The sequence below is a fragment of the Anabrus simplex genome, chromosome 3 (assembly GCF_040414725.1).
Source record: "Anabrus simplex isolate iqAnaSimp1 chromosome 3, ASM4041472v1, whole genome shotgun sequence".
Lineage (NCBI taxonomy): Eukaryota > Metazoa > Arthropoda > Insecta > Orthoptera > Tettigoniidae > Anabrus > Anabrus simplex.
In genome coordinates, this window is record NC_090267.1 from 157,773,676 (window position 1) to 157,795,291 (window position 21,616).

Below are 21,616 nucleotides of genomic sequence, written 5' to 3' on the forward strand. Positions count from 1 at the left end.
AAATATGATCGAACGATTTATTTCGGCAGAGATCGCCGCCATTTATTGATCAACAGTAGGAGATTATATTTGTTTTCTTTTTTGAACGGAACTTCATATTACCAAACTATTTAATTCGGCAGTGATCGTTATCTTTTGCTGATCGAAAACAAAATATCACATTTGTCTTATACATTTAAATAGAATTTTATATATGAGCCACAAATATTATTTCGGTAGTTATCGCTAATACGCGTTCATTCATCAAACAATAAAAATAGCATTATTCGTCAGCATATCATGCATATCTTAACCTTTTCGTACGAATATGTTTGTTTGCTTTCTATCGATAATCATACACTCATACCTATTTTATTTCTTACTGTTACACATTAAGTAATACTGTGAATAATACACTTATAGACAGTGGTTCTGCCTCCCTGTTGTCCTGAATATACTGTTTATGCGTCGCTGGGAAGTATCTAACCTTTCAAAAAAAGATCCCATGTTCGTAGGTTGTGCCTGCCAGATGCGAAAAATAGAAATATTACCTTTGTCCTCGATTGTACTAGTGATTAATGTAACTTACCTTAAAAGACAATTTGACGGTAGAGTGTGGCTGTCGTCCTATGATCATCAAATTTATCAGCATCAATGCTCCGATTACAGATGCTAGAGCAACAGCCCATGCCTCACCGTTCGCTAGATCGTCCCCAGCAAATATAATCACAGCACAGAGGGCAATAGCCAGTATACCTGTTGGACAAACATTATTTGGTTGGTTTCGTTTCGTATAAAAATTTTAAAACATCTTAAGACAAATTTTTAATTATAGCATAATAATAACAATAACAAGCAAAATAGAGACAAGCCTTTTCATTCAGATGCACTAAAAGTTCCAAAGGAACTAAGCGGTCAACCCCTATGTTATGTGAATTTGCCAACCGCAGGACGATCACGTGACGGTCTCAAGTTCTTCACCTAGCTCTTTAATTGACAATTGGAAGAAGCTTTAAGCGAATATCTAGAACTGTTTACATATTTTCAATCTGATAATGAAACTAAGGGTTCTCATTTAAGGCATCAATTATGAAGATCCGTTCATTGGTTAACGCGCATTTCATATTTGCTAATGTAATGGAACGTAGGGAGACAATACTTTCGGTTTCTTGGCTAAAGTGTCAGTGTAGTGACTTTCAGTTCAGAGAGAATCGGCTTCGATTATCCACCAGAATGTAGATTTTAACATCGTCCAGTTAATTGCTCTAGTTCGGAAACTGGACGTTTTATGCTCATGGTAATACATAGGCCTATCTTCATTTATAAGGGTATCCCGAAAGAAACAGAGTTTTGTAGAAGTGGCGTTGCTGTCTATGTCAGAGACAAATCTGTTATCGTCGGAAAGGGTTAGTGTGCTGCTTGCACCTGTAGAAGGAAGGTGAACTGGTAAAGTCGCCTTACAAATTCTTCGATACGTGTCCAGAGTGCAGCTGATCAGTTCTAAACAGTAAAATGAAATGGTGCATAGTTTTTAGTGCCTGAAGTGTCCGAGGTCAAGTTCAGTTCCCCACATACAGGTCTTTTGATGCGACCTGCGCATCGTGATGAAATAATGAAGAAGACCACACACACACACCCAGCCCCCATTTCAGCGGAATTAACCAATTACGGTTAAAATTCAGGACCCTGCTGGGAATCGAACTCGGGACCCCCGCGAACAAAGGCCAGCACCCTAACCATTTAGCCATGGAGCCGGACAGTTTTTAACAGTATAAGGTGTTATTGGATCAACTATGCATCGTTGTTGCCACGTTTGTTGGTAGAATGATTGCTGGTACAAACGAGAGGGAACAATGGTAGGAGGCTACTGGTCACCCGTTTGTTTATTGTGTGGCAAATAACTATAACCTTTATAGAGGACGGTGTAAAATCGTCCTAGTTTTGTCTTGTAATCAAATTTTGTGTAAAAAGAGTACTCCGCCTGTACAGGTGTCTGAAAATAAGTTGTAAGAGGACATAGTGTTCCGAAACAAAAATCGATGTCTAGGGGTATTTTATTCTCTCTTAGTGAAATCTCGCCAGAAAATCGACAAACAAATGTAAGTTCAATCGTAAACAACTTATTTCGGATAATCGGGGTTCTACTGTACTTACATATCAAAAACTGAATGTTACAGACATGAAAATTTTTGTTTAGAATCTACTTTAAAAATAAAGAAACACACATTTTTGAGAGGGGAACGGGAATTAACTTTATGGGGGTTGGGAGGTGAAAAAGGAATTGAATTACTTTTATGAGGATACTTATATCGCGAAAACTGAAGATGCAGACACGAACAAGTGTATTTGGAATCTCCTTTCAAAGTAAATAAACACATATACTTTTGTTTTTGGACAATCCACTTAAACGGGGCTGAATGAATTTAAAAACGCGAAAACTTACAAGAAAAAGGTTGCTTTAGAATTCTTCCCGATGTCTCGCTTGTCCACTCCCACCCCTACATGTATTGAGTCACACAATATACGCTAATATATTACTTGCCAACTGCTCAACACATATAAGCAGCCGATACCATACGGTCCTCAGTCACGCTATCATATCTTTACTCCGTTCGTTAGTAGAGATTCTTATCATTTCTGCGTACCCGTGCATTTTCGTAGGGAATTTTCAATACTAATATTAACAATCTGCACGGTTAACGTTCTGTTGCGAATTCAGTGCACTACGTGGAGATTAACCAAACAGTTTAGGAAAAAATTGATGACGGATTCACTCTTGTATTATTGCGTTCGTTATGCCCCCAAATTCTCCATAACTTATTTTCAGACACCCTGTATATGTGAGATGAGTGTCAGCCCATGAGGCACAGCGAATTTCTTCATGGACATAGTTTTCGCAGATGACGTGTCAAAACCAGATCAGGCATACGTGGTCTTTAGAGAGGAATCAATTGCTGTTGTGGGTAACTTCGTATTCGGCCCAAATAATATGTGTTCGACGTCCCTTTGATTAGTATGAGTCTCTATATATTCGAAGACAAACTTTCACCCTAACATTCGATCTCACAATTGACGTGTCAAAGAACTACTCCTCAGGGATAAATTTCAGCATTACAGAATCTATGAAAACGGACAATGGATAAAAGAATGTCAAATATGTATAATTATCATCGTCTATATCAAGACATCATCAGAATGATGGCTAGTGGGATAGGAGAGGTAGTGGCATGCAATTAATAATCACTAGATTGCATGTCAAAAGCCTGCGTTCATTTCCAAATCCCTCCGCAGTGTTCATATGGAGTGAGAGTGTGTAACGCTCCAGATGGTGAATCGTCCGTCAGATGGAGAAGTTAAGCCTTGAGTAGAACACTTGGTGTTATTCGATAGGAGTATGCTATGTGCCGACGCCAGTTCTCACCCTCCCCCTTACTCATTATCGTCACACATCCAGACCTGCAGGTCTCCCCCAGCCCCTTGGACGTCAACTAGAAAGACTGGAGGCCACACGAAATTATTATTATTATTATTATTATTATTATTATTATTATTATTATTATTATTATTATTATTATTATTATTATTATCGGACAGGATAACCTACATAAAATCTCTAATGCTCGATCAATTCATACGTTCTTACTTTCTTATGCCGTTTACCGTCCAGGCTTGGTTTTTCCCTCTGACTCAGCAAGGGATCGAACCTCTACCGCCTCATGGGCGGTGTCTGGAGCGTGAGAGATTTGGTCGGGTAAACGACCTGGGAGGAAGTCCAGTGCCCCACCCAGGTGGCCTCACCTGCTATGCTGAAGAAGGGCCTTGTAGGGATAGGTAAGATTGGAAGGGATAGACAAAGAAGTGGGAAGAAAGTGGACGTGGCCTGAAGTTAGGTACCAACCAGGAATTTGCCCGGGGAAGAAATGTGGAACTATGGAAAAAGACTTCCAGGATGGCTGAGTTAGGAATCGCACCCCCCGTCTACTCTGTTTACCTCCCGAGGCTTAGTGAACCCCGTTCCTGTCCTCGTAACGCTGTTCAAATTTCATACAGAGCCGGGAATAGAACCCGGGCCTCCGGGGGTGGCAGCTTATCACACTAACCACTACACCACAGAGGCGAACTTACATACTTTCTAAATTCTAAGTATACACGATTTTACGCATGCACAGGAATGCATGTCGACTTAAAGATGGCATACAGTAATATACTATTCATCGGGATGTAACGTGTCGTGCAACTCATAATCCTGATTCTGCATTCCTCACCTCAATATTAGGAAAGAACAAGATATTTCATCTAGGATAGATATTTTTTTTACTGTTCTTTACAACTATGATGTCGAGCCGGTAGTTGAATGTTAAGAATCTAGCTTCTTGTACTCATATGTACACTGGACATTTAAGATAGCTTCGAAAGTACTAGAGGTTAACAATTATGCTGAAAACTATGTTGGGCCAATGACCTTGATGTTATGCCCCTTTAAACAACAAGCATAATCATCATCGTCAAAAACTATGTTTACTATGTACCAAATCTCTATATTGTGTATATAGGGTGGTCATAATGGTCCTGGCTTTGTCTTGTAATCAAATATTGTTTAAAAAAGAAGGGAGTACACAAGTAGCTTAAAATTTTCGCACTCTCACTAGCGTGTTTCAAGTGTAAATGATTAAATACCAGGTGTATGCAAAGTCTTTTACCGTTTCACTAAGAGGTGGCGTCAGCGAACAGTACGCAGCATATGAATTTGACACATACACCAGTTTGTTCGTCTGGCATGAACATACCAACACATAAAAGTTGAGTCCGCCAAACACTAGCGTCTGTGTTTTATCGTTCAATTATCATGCCGACGTCCATGCCTGAAAAAGAAAATTTGCAGCACGCATTGCTTTTCTTATTTAATCGAAAGAAGAAGGCTGTAGAAAGTCATCGTTTACTGGTAGAAATATGTGGTGAACACGCTCCATAGATTAGAATATTTGAGACATATTTTCGACAATTTAAACGTGGTGATTTCAATGTGGTAGACTGGATGATGACCCGACTCAAACTCAACAGCAGTTGGCACAAGCATTAAATGTGTCACAAGAAACAATCAGCTGATGTTTACAAGCCATGGGGAAGATCAATAAACTCGGTAAATGGGTCCCACACGATTTGAATGAACGGCAAATGAAAAATCGCAAAGTCACTTGTGAAATCACGGTTACTAGACTAGACGGTAGGAATCATCAGTTGGGTGCGCTGTAGCAAGAGGTCACGCGGTCCCCATATTCGCTAAACGAAGCAGAGCGCGATGAGTCTAATGACGGTGTTTACCTTTTCGACTGTGTAAGAAATTAATTTTTCTGTGCTGTGCTGTGCTGTGCTGTGCTGTGCTGTGCTGTGCTGTGTTGTGCTGTGCCATGGTGTGTTGTGATGTCGCCGGTTGCTCTAACCACGATAGACACCGGAAGGACTTAGACATTAAATTTAATCGTTTTCCAAAGAACAATGGCATTAAATTAAAGTGGATTAATGCCTGTAAACTGGCTGACTCGTTTTCTATTGAGAATGCTCGTGTGTGCTCTGTACACTTTGACGACTCGGACAACATAAGGGACTTGAAGAGTGAATTGTTAAACCTTCCAATCAGACGTGATTTAAGGCCTGACGCAGTACCACATTTAAATTTGCCACTGGGTAGTAATGATTTAGCGTGTCAGTCCTGTATAGATCGTGAAATAAGAGCCCAAAACCGAAATCATAGTAAGGAGATACAGCAAATTTTATAATCACAGGCGCCAAACAGAAAATATTAATAATGCAATCTTGAGGAAGGAATTAGATAACAAAAGTACACATCAGTGTTTCTGTGATGAGAAAATTGCTGAAGTGACTACAGAATTGGAGTTGATTATACAAGAAAAATGTGACTTAAAACAGCAAAATAAAGATCATCAGGACCGTCTTCGTGCATCTAATACTGGAATAATAAAATTAAATATTATGTTCAAGTTTCTGAGGGCAATTTTTCTAAAAGTCAACAGCATGCTTTACTAAACGGCAGATGCTCAAGCTGGTCATCTGAGGACATTGCTTAGGCGGTCACCTTACGGCCTATATCATAAAAATCATCGTGTTTTGTTAGAGACGTGATAAAATAATTACCCTCTTCCTAGCGATGTTACAATCAAACAACGGCTAAGACAGTTTTCTACTTCTCCTGGATTCATTGAGCTGAGCATTAATATCTTAAAAACACAATCAAGTCTTTTTACAAATCTTTAAAGAGATGTTCTCAGCTTTGATGAAATGAAGCTTAACAACGACTTGTGCTTTGATCAAAATCAGTGGCGGCTCGTGACAAAATTTTTAGGGGGTTCACAACAACATTTTTGTTCATGTCTCAAATCAGCAAAAAAGTAACATAGGTACATAAATCATTTCACTAAAAGTTTCTTGTACGGTTCCTTCTTCACAAATAATTTGGTAGAACCCCTGTAACCGAGGATAAATTTTATACGATACTAATCTGTTAGTGTAGAACAAAAGTAAAATTCACAATAACTTTACTACACTGCGAATATTGAAGGATGCGAGCACTATTCTTGGTTTTTAAACAGCACGAAGTTCACCTGGGTGTTAGTGTAGAACCATACCAAACCCCATGGCCTACCAAGCGACTGCTGCTCAGCCCTGTGGTCTGAAGATTACGAGGTGTCATGTGGTTAGCACGACGAATCCTCTCGGCCGTTATTCTTGGCTTTTTTGACCTCCATCTCACCTTCAGATAGCTCCTCAATTGTAATCACGTAGGATGAGTGGACCTCGAACCAGCCCTCATATCCAGGTTAAAATCACGGACCTGGCCGGGAAGCGAACCCGGGGCCTCCGGGTAAGAGGCAGGCACGCTACACCTGCACCGCGGGCCGGCTGTCTTAGTGTAGAACAATAGTAAAATTCATAATAGCTTTATTGCACTGCGAACACTGAAGGATGCGAGCACTATTCCTGGTTTTTAAACAGCACGAAGTTCACCTGGGTATGACAAGAATGTGTACCGCATTTACCGGTAATTTTTTAAAATAATTATTTCCGGATTGACCCCAATAGTCTCCACATTATCTCGGTTAGTCAGGGTTCTACTGTATCACATGGTAATTATTCTCATTTTGCAAATTATAGCCACAACTCTAAACAATTTATAGCATGCAGTACAACCAACAACACTAGATCATGCTTATTTAAATGATAGCATTTAGATTAGCAACTCACGTAAATGCTGATTACTTGTACAGGAAAGCAATCCTTCTGTCCTTCAATCGCGCAAATTTCTCAATCACTTTACGATTGAATACACTGATGTAAAGCAAACTTCTTCCCGCGATTACAAACACCTGTTCACATCGAGCTAGAAAATGCCTATTCAGAATTAGGGTACTAGCGAAATCTGCCGGTAATGTAATGCAATAGTAGTTCCTGGGAGGCTTCGGCTAACCGTAATAGGGGAGGTGGCGGACCCTTGTGGTCAACTGTAATACTGCCACTGGGTTGAGGGTGGCTCTAGATGACAAGGCACGTACCTTACCGTGCTCTTCGCTAATGGGAATATCAGTGCAGAAAACCATGACGTCATCTGCTTTGCGCATGCGTATAGTCTTCAGCACGATAGCGCATTATCCAGTGTGCTCGCTGCACTGTCAGTCAAAACGAACAACTATCGGTGTAACGGAGCTTCGATATAAGTCGAATGCTTTCGATCGATTGTCGAAATCAGGTCGAAAGAAAGGAAAGTTTTAAATTATTCATGAATGCGTGAATATGTATTAAAACTGGGTGTTCACGTGCTCCTGTGCTCCCGAGAGCCCACCGCCACTGATCAAAATGAAGAAAGGATTAGAGGACCCGATGATAATGTCCAAGTCATTGTAACAAGAAGTTTTGTTCAAAAGTGTATGCAACCTATCTACTATAACTTTGACACAGCGATGTCAAGAGAACTGCTAGTAGAAGTAATTCATGTCGTAGAAAGCACCGGATTTAAAGTTAGAGCGGATGTATGTGACATGGGACCTTCAAATAGGAAATTTATGACTGATCTGAAGATTTGGTGGAAAAACCGTCGTTGGAAAACCCATCAAGTAAAGAACGTAACATATGTTCTTTTTTTTGTGTGTGATGTGCCTCATAAACTTAAATTACTGCGGAATCACCTTCTTGATGAAGAATATGTACTGGAAAGTGGACAATGAGTTACAAAAGAAGCATTTACAAAATTAATTGAAATGCAAAGTGAGGGCGAAGACCTACAATATGCGTATAAGCTTTCAATGAAGCATCTGCTTGTGACTGGAACGGAGAGGCAAAATGTATGGAAAGTCGCTGAACTGCTGTCAATTACTGTGGGTAAACCAATATACCATAACGTCCCAGAGTTCAACTATGTAAGAGAGACTGTAATCACGATTAATAATGGATTGGATGTCCTAAACTTTTGTGTCCACGTATGTGGTACAAATAGCATAAAAAGAGTCTGTGAGAATTGTATAGAGCAACAAAATCATGCTCTTAACAAATTATTCGAATTAATTGAATGAATGAATGAATCTGTTGCTTTCCTAGCCTTTTCCTAAATGATTTCAAAGAAATTTGGAAATTTATTGAACGTCTCCCTTGGTAAGTTATTCCAATCCCTAACTCCCCTTCCTATAAATGAATATTTGCCCCAGTTTGTCCTCTTGAATTCCAGCTTTATCTTCATATTGTGATCTTTCCTACTTTTATAAACGCCACTCAAACTTATTCGTCTACTAATGTTATTCCACGCCATCTCTCCGCTGACAGCTCGGAACATACCACTTAGTCGAGCAGCACTTCTTCTTTCTCTCAATTCTTCCCAACTCAAACTTTGCAACATTTTTGTAACGCTACTCTTTAGTCGGAAATCACCCAGAACAAATTGAGCTGCTTTTCTTTGGATTTTTTCCAGTTCTTAAATCAGGTAATCCTGGTGAGGGTCCCATACACTGGAACCATACTCTAGTTTGGGGTCTTACCAGAGACTTATATGCCCTCTCCTTTACATAATTACTACAACCCCTAAACACCCTCATAACCATGGTCAGAGATCGGTACCCTTTATTTACAATCCCATTTATGTGATTACCCCAATGAAGATCTTTCCGTATATTAACACCCAGATACAAACAATGATCCCCAAAAGGAACTTTCACCCCATCAACGCAGTAATAAAAACTGAGAGGACTTTTCCTATTTGTGAAACTCACAACCTGACTTTTAACCCCGTTTATAAACATGTCATTGCCTGCTGTCCATCTCACAACATTTTCGAGGTCACGTTGCAGTCGCTCACAATCTTGTAACTTATTTATCACTCTATAGAGAATAACACCATCCGCAAAAAGCCTTACCTCCGATTCCACTCCTTTATATATATCATTTATATATATATAAGAAAACATAAAGGTCCGATAATACTGCGTTGAGGAATTCCCTTCTTAATTATTGCAGGGTCAGATAAAGCTTCACCTACTCTAAATCTCTGAGATCTATTTTCTAGAAATATAGCAACCCATTCGGTCACTCTTTTGTCTAGTCCAGTTGCACTCATTTTTGCCAGTAGTCTCCCATGATCCACCCTATCAAATGCTTTAGACAGGTCAATTGCGATACAGTCCATTTGACCTCCAAAATCCAAGATATCTGCTATACCTTGCTGGAATCCTACAAGTTGAGCTTCAGTGGAATAACCTTTCCTAAAACCGAACTGCCTTCTATCGAACCAGTTATTAATTTCACATACATTTCTAATATAATCAGAAAGAATGCCTTCCCAAAGCTTACATACAATGCATGTCAAACTTACTGTCCTGTAATTTTCAGCTTTCTGTCTATCAGCCTTTCCTTTATACACAGGGGCTACTATAGCAACTCTCCATTCATCTGGTATAGCTCCTCCGACCAAACAATAATCAAATAAGTACTTCAGATATGGTACTATATCCCAACCCATTGTCTTTAGTATATCGCCAGAAATCTGATCAATTCCAGCCGCTTTCCTAGTTTTCAACTTTTGTATCTTACTGTAAATGTCATTGTTATCATATGTAAATTTTATTACTTCTTTGGCCTTAGTCTCCTCCTCTATCTCGACATTATCCTTGTAACCAACAACCTTTACATACTGCTGACTGAATACTTCTGCCTTTTGAAGATCCTCACATGCACACTCCCCCTGTTCATTAATTATTCCTGGAATGTCCTTCTTGGAACCTGTTTCTACCTTAAAATACCTATACATACTCTTCCATTTTTCACTAAAATGTGTATGACTGCCAAATATGCTTGCCATCATGTTATCGTTAGCTGCCTTCTTTGCTAGATTCAATTTTCTAGTAAGTTCCTTCAATTTCTGCTTACTTCAACAGCCATTTCTAACTCTATTTCTTTCCAGTCTGCACCTCCTTCTTAGTCTCTTTTTTTTCTCTATTATAATAAAGTGGGTCTTTGCCATTCCTTACCACCCTTAAAGGTACAAACCTGCTTTCGCATTCCTCAACAATTTCTTTAAACCCATTCCAGAGTCTGTTTACATTTGTATTTACCGTTTTCCACCGATCATAGTTACTTTTTAGGAACTGCCTCATGCCTGCTTTATCAGCCATATGGTACTGCCTAATAGTCCTACTTTTAAGACCTTCCTATCGCATTTATTTTTAACTACCACATAAACAGCTTCATGATCACTAATACCATCTATTACTTCAGTTTCCCTATAGAGCTCATCTGGTTTTATCAGCACCACATCCAGGATATTTTTCCCTCTGGTTGGTTCCATCATTTTCTGAATCAGCTGTCCTTCCCATATTATTTATTTGCCATTTTTTGGTCATGATTCCTGTCGTTATCATTTCCTTCCCAATTGGCATCTGGCAAATTAAGATCTCCCGCTACAATCACATTTCTTTCCATGTCGTTTCCCACATAGCTGACTATCCTATCAAATAATTCCGAATCCGCGTCAGTGCTACCCTTTCCCGATCTGTACACTCCAAATATATCAAGTTGCCTATTATCTTTAGAAATGAGCCTTACACCTAGAATTTCATGTGTCTCATCTTTAACTTTTTCGTAGCTTACAAATACTTCTTTCACCAGAATGAACACTCCCCCTCCAACCATTCCTATCCTATCTCTACGATACACACTCCAGTGCGGTGAGAAAATTTCTGCATCCATTATATCATTTCTCAGCCATGATTCAACTCCTATTACAATATCTGGTAAATATATATCTATTAAATTACTTAATTCTATTCCTTTCTTTACAATACTTCTACAGTTCAACACTAACAATTTTATGTCATCCCTACTTGATTTCTAGTTCCCTGTTCCCTTATCACCGCTCCCTGGGCCATCCCGTTTCCCTGAATGTACCTCCCTATTACCCTTCCAAACAAATTTCCTAACTTATACGTACCACTGCGGTTTAAATGAAGGCATTTTCACCATGAGAATAATTGTCCTTTTCAAGATGGTCTTCTAATGACTATAAATAGCCTCCGTGGTCTATTTGAGGACTTAAAATCAGAAGGCTGTACTCACGTAATGGCGGCCAAGTGTAACCAGGACATAATTGAGAGCTACTTTTCCCAGATCCGAGGACTTGGTCGCTTTTATGATCATCCTCTCCCTACAATTGTACCGCAGCGGATTTAATTATTAATTTTAAGTCGGAATGCAGGTAAAGTGGTAAACAGCAAAAACTGTCCAGATGAAGAAAATGTCCAATCTCTGAGCGCAGACGTTGTGTCTGCGCAAGATGAGGTGCTTCAAAACTTCATACTTGATAATGAGGAACATTACCATGTAGTGTCCAACCAAAATGGAGAAGCTTGTGACAAAAATTGTATTGTTGAGAATGAGGATGAGAATGATAATTTCACTTCAGCTGTCATTGGACTTCTGGAACATTTTGAAGATGAAAATAATGCAAACGTGTCTTTCGAAGTAGTTAGAGAGAAGTCCGAGCTACTAGAAGTGATTGCTGGCTATGTAGCCTATAGGGTGAAGAAAAAGTACTCCCAGAAAGCCAATATGAACGGAATCCAGACCGTGGACATTTCTCCTTCACCTAGGAATTGGCTAGACAACATTTTTCAAGAGGGTACTTCATGATATACACGGATGAGTTCATTAATTTCATTATTAAAATGGAAAATGAATTTAGTGTCTTCCATGGAAACTACATTAAGAAATGTTCAGGGGTTTTTAGGTTGTTAAAAGAAAAAATAAGGAAAAAATATCCTGATCTTTAAGATTTTGTTTTATGTTTTGTTAGAACCAGAAAGTTCATGAGGAAGAAGAACATAAACAAACTTAGGCACATGCATTATTACAAGTGGTGTAAACGAACTCCTAATTAAAAAAAAGGAAAAGTGTGAAAAAAGTTAAGAAAGTTCTTGGATAGACTGATTTGAAATTAATGTAAAACAACCAAGTAAACATCTAGATGTGAATATTTTGTGTGGTACCTATATAATGTAAATATGTATACAATTTTATCACCATAATAATAATTAGGTGTGTTTTTTAGGTGTTTTTAAATATTGAACTTTTGATCGCATTTCTGACTTTGAGGGGTTTTTTTTCTGTACCACAGGTCTATATGGCCTAAGCCGGTGGAAGCGTCTCTCCCCCTCCCCAAAAAAAAGAGTAACTCCTGATATGGTAGAAGAGGTTGATGTTTCTTCAGGGGCTTTTTACCAACATTCCACCGGCGAATACATATTTATAAATAATTACTTATACATACGAGTAAATGTAATATTATGTGTTTACAATACTACTTAACACCAACAATCCGCTAGAACAACGGTACAAAGTATCCCGTGCGATTGGTCTTGTTTCTTTAATTATAGTAACTACAGTAGGGTTAGAAATAAAACTATGTAAAAAATCATTCTAAAATCACTGGATGAATATAAAATATGAAAACTGAACCGTAAATGCTTTATTTTGCGAAGCAAATTATAATTTAGTACTGAGAAAGCTACTGGAATAGTTCTTTAAACACAGTGTTATTATATCACTTGTAATGTTCTGAAAAATACTCAAATAAATTACAACATAATTATCTACACATAACAACTAGCAATTATAACTGATAAAATTGAAAAATATTAAGCAAGTGGTTAAATAAAAAAACAAGCAAAATCATTAACAGAAACGCACAATTACAATCGGTCGCGTTCACTGCAAGCCCAGCAGTGGTGACCAGATGACGTCATCAGCCAAAGCGAGCCTGCACGTGACACCTACCGTCTAGTCTAGTAACCGTGCGAGAAATCCTGTTTCAACGCCACGAAAGAAAATCATTTCTGTAGCGAATTTTGACGGGTGACGAAAAATGGACTTATTTTGAAAACCCGAAGTGAAGAAAATCATGGCTGTCACCTAGTGAAGCAGGTTCTTCAATATCAAGGCCAAATCGCTTCGGCAAGAAGAACATGCTTTGTGTCTGGTGGGACCAGAGCGGGATTGTGTATTATAAACTCTTGAAGCCCGGCAAAACCGATAATGCACAACGCTATCCCCAACAAATGATTAATTTACATCACGCATTGCTCGAAAGACGACCGCAATGGGCCAGAAGACATGGCAAAGTGATTTTGTTACACGACAATGCGCCGTCTCACACAGCAAAACCAGTGAAAGACACCTTGAACTAGCGTGGATGGAACATCCTTTCGCAACCGGCGTACTCCCCGACCTAGCGCCATTTGGCTATCACCTCTTCGTATCAATGGGGCACGCGCTCGCAGAGCAGCACTTCAGCAATATCGAGGAAGTTGGAAAAATGACTCGACGACAAAATACAGGCAGTTTTTCTGGCATGATATTCATAATTTACCTGAAAGATGGGCGAAGTGTGCAGAAGCAGACGGCCAATACTTTGAATAAACGAAAAATGAATATCAGTTGAAAGTTACGTGTTTCCTTTACCGCAAAAATTCATACACTTGGTACACACGACCGCTATGTTACAAGTAACCGGGATACAGGCAAAATTGAGAGCTATTGGACTAGTCAAAACAATGATTGAATGGGTGGCTATATTTCTAGAAAATAGAACTCAAAGAATTGGAGTAGGTGACGCTTTATCTGATCTTGTAATCATTAAGAGAGGAATTCCTCAAGGCAGCATTATTGGACCTTTTTTTTATATATCGAGTTGAGCCTCTATGGACTGCGTGGTAACAACCAACTTCATTTCAGTGTCTAGGTCTTGTTCTTGTTCCGGCTCTGACTTCCTGCCAGTATCTTCTGAGCCCAGCGACGAGTGCCTGTTTATGGTCTTCAGACAAAGGTCCTTTTCCGTCTTCTGGAAGTTGATGCCATTTGGAAACCTTGATAGTTGTTTACCAATCTTCTGAATGTGCTCCTGTCATGAATTTCTTGGTCTGAAATACCAATCTGCATCAGATCTTTTTCGCATTCCTGGAACCATCTCGGCCTTGTTGCCTTAGATTGAATAAAATTCCATATTCTTTTTGTTAGCCGACCATCAGTCATCCTCAAGAGATGACCGTAAAGTAATAGCCGTCTCTTCTTAATTGACGCTGTGAGAGGTTCTGTCTTGCTGTAAAAATCCTCATTTGGTCTCATTCGCCACTGTCCATCAACCCACCTATTACCTAGGATTTTTCTTAGTATGCTGCGCTCTCTTTTTTCCAGCCGATCAGCTTGACCTTTATGTTTTCTTATATATATAAATCATAGTCTAACTCAAGCTAGCGAAGGAAACGGTTGTGCTGAGTGTGGTGTGCAGAACTGGTTGGTGTGGAGTATTACCGAGCAGCGATAGGAAGGTGGTTAGGAAGAATGAAATGGAGAAAAGCTGAGAAGAGAGAATACAAGAGTGACTTATGGAAGATAGAAGAGATGGTGATGGTAGCTGTGGTGGTTACGATACTGTTAGTTATCGGGGAATATACGACATGGAGGCTATTAAAGGAATAGTCATAGAGGAGGTGAAGGATGTTTGTAGAACAGAGCTTTTTTTTTTGTTAGGGGCTTTACGTCGCACCGACACAGATAAGTCTTATGGCGACGATGGGATAGGATAGGCCTAGGAGTTGGAAGGAAGCGTCCGTGGCCTTAACAAAGGTACAGCCCCAGCATTTGCCTGGTGTGAAAATGGGAAACCACGTAAAACCATCTTCAGGGCTGCCGACAGTGGGATTCGAACCCCCTATCTCCCGGATGCAAGCTCACAGCCGCGCGCCTTTACGCGCACGGCCAACTCGCCCGGTGTACAACAGAGCAACTAAAGCAGATGTTCCAGAACCAGTCAAAGAAATTCTAAGAGCTGGAGAGATGGATAAAGGCCAAAGCTAAAGAGGTAGCAGCAGAAAACGGAAAATAATGAGGAAGGAATCGGGAAACTGAAAGAAAAAGTAAAAAAAGTCTGGAAGAAGAGGTAACGATACTGAAAAAAGTAGAGGCGAACAGTGGTCAGAAACGTATGAAGAAATGTATTTTTATATACGGAGTGAAGGAAGAGGTAAAAGAAGCTAAAGTTGAACTCATATACAAGGTGGTCGATGTAATTCAGACTAAGATGAAGATCAACTTTAGCGAAGTGGATATCGACGATGTGGAAAAGGTTGGAAAAATTGAGGGGGAGCAAGCCTATCAGAGTGAAATTGATATCAACACTGATGGCGGAAATTATCGTAAGAAGTGCGAACAATCTTCAAGGCGAGAAATTATGGGCGAGAAGAGATATGGGAAGTGAAGGCAGTAAGTGCTTAAATACATTAAGATCCCATCTATGCAGAGTAAGAAGTCAAGGGCTCAGAGCGCATATAAACGGACAGCAGTTGTCAGTTTCAAACGGAAGGTGGGTAAGGCGATGGACGGTGGAGAAGTTGCAGATGATTGATGAAAACTTAAAACGAGAATAAAATAGACTTGCTGGCAGGAAGACAGAAGAGGAAATAGCGCGGGACAACGAAGCAAGTAAGGAATGCACGTCAGGGGTCAGTGTACCTAGCAGTCCAGTGAACAGTGCGGATGCTGAAATGGGGAGTCAGCAAGTGCGGATAGAAGTTGACTCACAAGATCCTGGAAGCTCAAACGTAATTAGGCAAGTGTTTAATAAAGGACAAGGAGCACGCGAGGAAATAAAAGGTCGAGACGCCCTGAATAGAGGGAGAAGTTTAAGCCTAAAAGACTAAAAGTTACAAAACGTCCTTTGTCATATGAAGACTGGGTTAGGGAATTTTCATTGTACTGGTAGGTCCGCTTGCCTACCATCAGTCACAATCAGGTTGAGGAGTTTCATTATAATGGCAGACATTCACTCTCAACCTGCCTATTTACATCCTCAGAAAGACTTTCTTTGGTTTTCCCAACTGAAATGAACATAGGTCATTACAATGACGTCTGTAGGAAAGGCGAAATGTTTTCACATGAAGGACTCGATCAAATGAGAAACCATACATTTTCTCACTTTTAACGAAGAGTAGTGCGCTGCCGATCTAACAGTCCAATGTTCCAGAGCTGGAATGACCAAGCTGCAGAACACTTTTCGACTTTTTCCGGCGGAGGGGGCGGGTCGAATAGTGGAGAGTTCCACAATCTGTTTCCTAGAGGTACCGGATGAGTCGGAAAATCTCAATTAATTTCACTGGCGTCGGAAAAATCTATCTGACTTGGAGGCAAATTTTTCTTCCAAGCCAGAGGATAAACCCCCTCTCCAAAGCTTTTTTTTTTTTTTTTTTTTTTTTTTTGCTTTACGTCGCACTGACACAGATATGTCTTATGGCAACGATGGGGTAGGAAAGGCCTAGGATTTGGAAGAAAGCGGCCGTGGCCTTAATTAAGGCACATCCCCGGCATTTGCCTCGTGTGAAAATGGGAAACCACGGAAAAACCATCTTCAGGGCTGCCGACAGTGGGGCTCGAACCCACTATCTCCCGATTTTTGGATACTGGCCGCACTTAAGCGACTACAGCTATCGAGCTCGGTGTCTCTCCATAGTTAATCTATATATATATATATATATATATATATATATAATAAGAGTTTTGTCTGTACGTTGCTCAGAATTTGGAAATAATGGTATTTCTTTATCGGCCATGTCCACAGTAAAAAGGAAATGCACTTTTTACTTTCCGTAATGTATGTCTGTCTGTCTGTCTGTCTGTCTGTACACGCATCACGAGAAAACGTCTGAAGAGATTTAATGAAAATCGGTATGTAAAGTCGAGGGATGTAGCCACTACAATCTAGGCTATAAATCATGTTATTCACGCTGAGTGAAATGGTAGTTTAGTGGAAGCCCTAAAATTTAATTTAATTCTCAAATGTCGATAAACACTACATAACTAAGGTAGGTAGGTAAGGGTTATTCTGCCCGAAGGCAGGTCCGAACCTCCGCAGAGGTGTTCCTGAGCCGGAGTTTACGTGCGGTAGGGTGGCCAGTTCCTTTCCGCTCCTCCATTCCCTTACCCCCACCAACAGAGCGTGGCAACCCATCCATCTCCTGACCACGCCCAATGTTGCTTAACTTCGGAGATCTCACGGGAGCCGGTGTTTCAACACAGTTACGTCCGTTGGCTACATAACTAAAGTTATATAGAATTACATTTCCGATCATTTATGCCTTATGCATTTTTACCGTACCAGCTATGATAACACAGATATTCATGAATTTGAATTTTGGTTACTAAGTCCATACATACATACATACATACATACATACATACATACATACATACATACATACATACATACATACATACATACATACATAGATACATACATACATACATACTGTACCCGTCCAAATGGTATTTTATTGGTCTTAGAGAAGTTGGTTCAATTCTCGTAATGTAACAGGGGTCTACACGCGAGCGAGCACCATCTTATTACCGTGCCGTTCCGCTGCGGATGAGAGGAAACTGTGTCAGGCGGTGAAGGTCACCGTACGTCACAGGGTTTACGTCACATAGCGAGCTGGAGGCAAAGGAGAGTGAGATTCCAGAAAGATCTGCTCCAAATTTGGAATAACGAATCACGTCGCAGAATAGCTGACGACCAATGAGAATTAGTGAAGCTGTTCTATAATCAGAGAATCATTCTGGAAAGAGGAGGAACAGTGTGGTTTTAGTAAGGCTGAGGGACAGATAGAGTACGACGGTCACTGCTAACGCCGTTGAAAGAACTAGTTGACTACGAGATAGTATTGCATGACGATTAGGGTATTCGAGTGTGCTCATTTAATTTTCTGTTTAGACAGACCAGCCTAGTGCGATATATCATTGCCGCACATTTTCCTGGGTGGAAGTTTCCAAACCACGGACAGTCAGTACAAGATGTTACGTCAACTTCTGCCGCAGAAATTTATGGAATGTTCTATTAGGAATTATGAGGGAAGATTATCATTGAAATGGAATCTTCGAGAATAAACCTGGCCGAGGAACATCGTTTTCAACAGTAATATAGTGGACTATTCGAGATTCTGACAACTCGACGAAGTGCTGTAAACTGATAAATGAGGTCAAGATTTGAAGCTTTCTGTAGGGTTGAACCACAGTGTACATCATTGCGCCATTTAAGAACCGTAAGGCAAACTCTTAGTCTACAACGAGTGTGGATCAAATTTTAATAATAAATTTTAGTTTCAGCAACATCTACGAAGGCGAGCCGTCATCATGGACCGACCAAGAAAGAAATCCTGGGGAACTCTAGAACACCGCTGGAGTGATTCTACGCTATTTGACTGCACAGGAATCCTGATGTGTTAAGCCGACGTGTATGAGCCAGCACGATTAATTTGTTCATCTACAATCCGCCCTAATCCGGAGGAGGAACCTACATCTACACCTACATTCAAGGCGCCGGAGATTTACATCGGAATAATAAGTACTCTTGTCACATTTCCTCTTTCGGTAGATTGCTAGTTGGATTGTATTCTTATGAAACGTAGATTAGTTAGAGATGTAGTATTTAAGTCGTGGTGATGGTAGAGTAGTCACTGATTCATTGATTTCATTTTGTGCATTTCTTGGAATATTGATGTGTTGATCCAGTGATTGATACCCCCAGTTGTTAGTGAATTTCACGAGGTTACGTGTAATTAAGGTCTTCGAAATGAATTACAGGGGAATGAAGGCTAATAATAATAACAATGAGGATGATGTGTTACTTCATTAAAAATCGTGATGATAATAATAAATTATCGGATTATGTTAAAGCAACAATTAAATCGAAGTTTGATAAAGTAATTATTTGCGAAGTATGTCTGATCTAAGAAGGGAAGGTGATAGCTATGGACAGTAGGCAGCTTATCGAGATGATGCGTTTAGGAGTAATAATCAGGGGTATAATAATAATGAGTCGGAACAATTTTAAGTTGTTGTTGAGAGTTAAATGTGAGCGACGATTGCGATGATAAAATTTTAATGATGATATTAGACAATATGATGACCGCTAGGGTACATGTTAGTCGCAAGGATATTGTGATTTATGGTGATATGGTTAATTATTCAGGGGATAATAATAAACATTTCCTCAACAACTTATATTGTGTAAAATAATGACTCAATAATTTGTTTTTTACTTTCCCTGAGTTTATGAGTGCATTATTCGATGTATCCCCAACTGATAGTGGTGAAGATTGTTTCTTCTATTTTTTATTCAGCCTATTTTGGTCATTCATCACAGGTCATGGTGATTCATTCCTATTATCTGCAAATAATGCGAGGGTCTTCAACCTAATTCTGAAGGGAGATATAATAATTAAAAAATAATAATAATAAAATAATAATAATAATAATAATAATAATAATAATAATAATAATAATAATAATAATAATAATAATAATAATAACCTTGATACTATGATATATCTGATGATAAATAATTGGGGGAGATTGTGTAATTGGGTGACAGCTTATCCATGTGTTTCAACAAGTGTTAATTCTTTTTGTGATTTTTCATGTGGTTTATTGTCAAATGGAGTTTTGGTTTCCGTTGGTTGCGCGTTTCGCTACGTGATGCTCTGCTATCTATCCACAGTGTATTAGTAAGTGAATAATCTTTTAAAATTTTCAATAAAAGAATACAGTCGAACGTAATCTGTAAAGGATTGCCAAAGAATGTCCAAATTAAATGTTAATAAATTTCCAAATTAAATGTTAAATGAATTTTCCAATGAAATTGTAAAGAATTTTCCATGTAATGTTGAAAGGATTTTCTTACGATAATGTTCAGAGATTTTCCAAGTAATTTGTAAACGGTTTTTCTGAGTATTGTGAAAGAATTTTAGAAATAAAAATATTGCTGATTCTCCAAAACAAGGTAAAGGAAATTTCTGGAAAGTATAAAAAAATGATTTTCTAAAAACTACGTGGTAATTTAGTGAGTAATTGATGGGGATTTACCCATAACTTATATGAAGGGGTAGTAAAATTGGTAAAAATTTATTCCTCAAGGGAATATCGTATAATTTAATGATCTAATGTAGCACTATTGTTCATAATGACATTGTAGCTAACATTATGATTGGTCCAATGTTACAGTTCCATAAATCGAGGATTTGATCAGAAGCATGATTTCGGATGGTGTTTAAATGAAGATAGGTTGAATCAAATGGAACCCATAAGCATGCTGTGTACATATACTCATGTTACAGATCGGAAGCAGTCAATTTGAGTTGTATTTTTGTAAATAGTTTTTTTCTCATGTGCATTGTCCAGACTGTTGTTCATTTAATAAATGTTATTGTTAGTTTGTTCCGATTTTTTCATGCTGTGTCACTTATCCAGTCACCTATAGCCCTGCAAATACAAATAATTAAGAAGGTCTGTCCTGAAACAATAAAGTTGGCCCTGCGATTGTTCCACCCTTTGGGACTCTCGCTCCGCCGACTGAGCGACACCGGAAAAGGGGACAATACATACATACATACATACATACATACATACATACATACATACATACATACATACATACATACATACATACATACATACATACATACATACATACATACATTCTGAACCCATGACATTTGTGCCCTAAGAACATTATGCATAATGTAACAATTAAACTAAAAGTTGGATTCTTGATAGCATGGATTTGACACGTGACGAAGGGGTGATTACCTTCGGTCCCACGCTCTGGGGTACGTGACGTCAACCACACGTGTCGACGGCGGAAGAATCTCAAGTCATTTTTATGAACTATTTCAAAGCGCGTGTACATGGCGTGACCACGCCAAGTCAAAAAAATATAGTGCCTATCAAAGGAGGTCAATCATCTCACAAATCGAACCCGTAAAAAATTTAAATGTCCGTGAACACTACCGCCAGAAATGTAGCAAGCATGTAGTCACTTTCAAAACTCTTGAAATTACAGTTTAGGTAAGTCAGAAAATTTATAGAAATTTTCTTGGCGGCAAAGGGAGAGATCCGAAGAGAGGGGGTAACTGCTATAAATATGAAGGGACGCCATGACGAACTCTCCTTCTCCGGCATTTGTGATACAAAGCGGACGAAAAATTGTTGAGCTGCTCTGCGAAATCAAACCAACGAAAGTAGACTGAGTTCAACTGCAGAT

General features: G+C 39.2%; 1 protein-coding gene across 5 annotated transcripts in view; it reads right to left on the reverse strand.

The window, feature by feature from the left end:
• LOC136867134 (cationic amino acid transporter 2) overlaps positions 1-21,616 on the reverse strand; it is a 289,680-nt gene that overhangs the window by 55,858 nt on the left and 212,206 nt on the right. For all 5 annotated transcript variants that reach the window (XM_068227031.1, XM_068227028.1, XM_068227029.1 and 2 more), the window contains one exon: positions 569-735. In XM_068227031.1, coding sequence (XP_068083132.1) covers positions 569-735 — 167 coding nt within the window. The remainder of the gene's footprint in view (positions 1-568; positions 736-21,616) is intronic.